The 1,321-nt window shown below is 64.0% G+C and overlaps 1 protein-coding gene across 1 annotated transcript; it reads left to right on the top strand.

Annotated features, from left to right (window-relative positions):
* Nucleotides 1–428: 428 nt before the first annotated feature.
* Nucleotides 429–690, top strand: NGA_2115300 (uncharacterized protein; the record flags this gene model as incomplete). Its single annotated transcript, XM_005853747.1, has 1 exon — nt 429–690. A coding segment is annotated over one exon (262 nt), but the record flags the coding sequence as incomplete, so codon positions are not given.
* Between the last annotated feature and the right edge of the window lie 631 nt (nt 691–1,321).

Here is a 1,321-nt window from a genome sequence, read left to right as displayed (position 1 = left end):
CGAGCATGGAGGCTCTTACGCCCCCCCCCGAGGCCTCCCTGCTCGCCGTGGGAGGCCGGTACTGGCAGCTCGAGGACCTGGCGCCGCCAGCGACAGACATGGAGACGGTCACGCCTTCCGAGCTGAATGACCTATCCCTATCAATGCAGTCGATTAGCGGGCGGATGTCGGTTTGGTAGCGCCTTGCTCGAGGTAGAGGCGAGGGAAGTTAACTTTACCCCCACCCCTCGCTGGCTCGCAGGAAAGAAAAAGACCACTGAAACAGAGCCCCCCCCCTGGCAGAACCTTGCTTTCTGCAAGCAAATGTTCTTTTCCGCCCGTAGTTTCTGAGCGAATCACCCGAGCACAGCCCGTGCATCCCTCAACCCGGCGCGGGGTCGGCGCCCTCCCTGCGTCGGCCCCACCAGAAGGAGACAGAGAAGGACGGGCTCAGGGCCTGGATGTGATGCCACCAGAGGGGCGGGATGTAGAGCATTTCCCCCTCCTCCAGCACGCAAGTCTGGCTATTAGCCCGCGCGAAGAGGGGGAAGCGGGCCAGGTCGGGGCGCAGGGGATCGACGCGGCTGTTGTTGCGGAGGAGGCCCTGGCAGGGGTAGAGGCAGGGGGACTCGGAGGGGGCGAAAAGCCTGACCGCCTTGGAGCCAACCACCTGGGCAAGCAGGTTGTGGTAGGGGTCCGTATGCGTGGGCGAGACAGTGCCCCCGGGGCCGAACCAGGCATTGGTGACCACAAGTCCGTCCTCCTCCAGGGCCTCCTCCCCTCCCTCCACCTCCAGGGCGCAGTAGTCGGGGACCCACACGTCTTTCTGCAAAGCTGGGATCTGTTCAAAGAGCTCGTGCTGCGCCAAGTACGCCCTGCAACCGGTCTCACGCCGTCCGGCCTCCACTTCCCCTCCGTCTGCCCACGTCTGGCCCCCTGGGCCGCCGCTGCTGGCGTCACCCTCCCTTGACTCCGGGCCACTCTCGGCTCCAGTCATATAGCGATCGATGAAGTCTCCCAAAGGCATGAGTTCTTGCCCCCAAGCCCCCTCTTCCTCCAATCCCTCCCCCTCACCCGCCATGTAGGTGCCTGAACCCACCTCCACCGGAACCACCCGCTCCCCCGCAACCTCTTTCAAATAGTCCATGTCTCTCCAACGCCTCAACGCCGGCCAGTGCTCCATGCACTGTGTAAGAATAACAGGCACCTGCGGTACCATGTGCTTCTCCAGAAAAGCGTCGAGGCTGGGGCACGCCAGGCGCGGAATGTCTCCAACTAAACCCTCCACGGGACGCGGCCGCTTCACTCGGAGCTCCCTGGGTCGCGACGACAAGAATTGGGC

This window comes from Nannochloropsis gaditana (genome assembly GCF_000240725.1).
Source record: "Nannochloropsis gaditana CCMP526 unplaced genomic scaffold scaffold755, whole genome shotgun sequence".
Lineage (NCBI taxonomy): Eukaryota > Eustigmatophyceae > Eustigmatales > Monodopsidaceae > Microchloropsis > Microchloropsis gaditana.
Note: the sequence above shows the minus strand (reverse complement) of the source record. Positions and strands in the feature narration are given on the sequence as shown.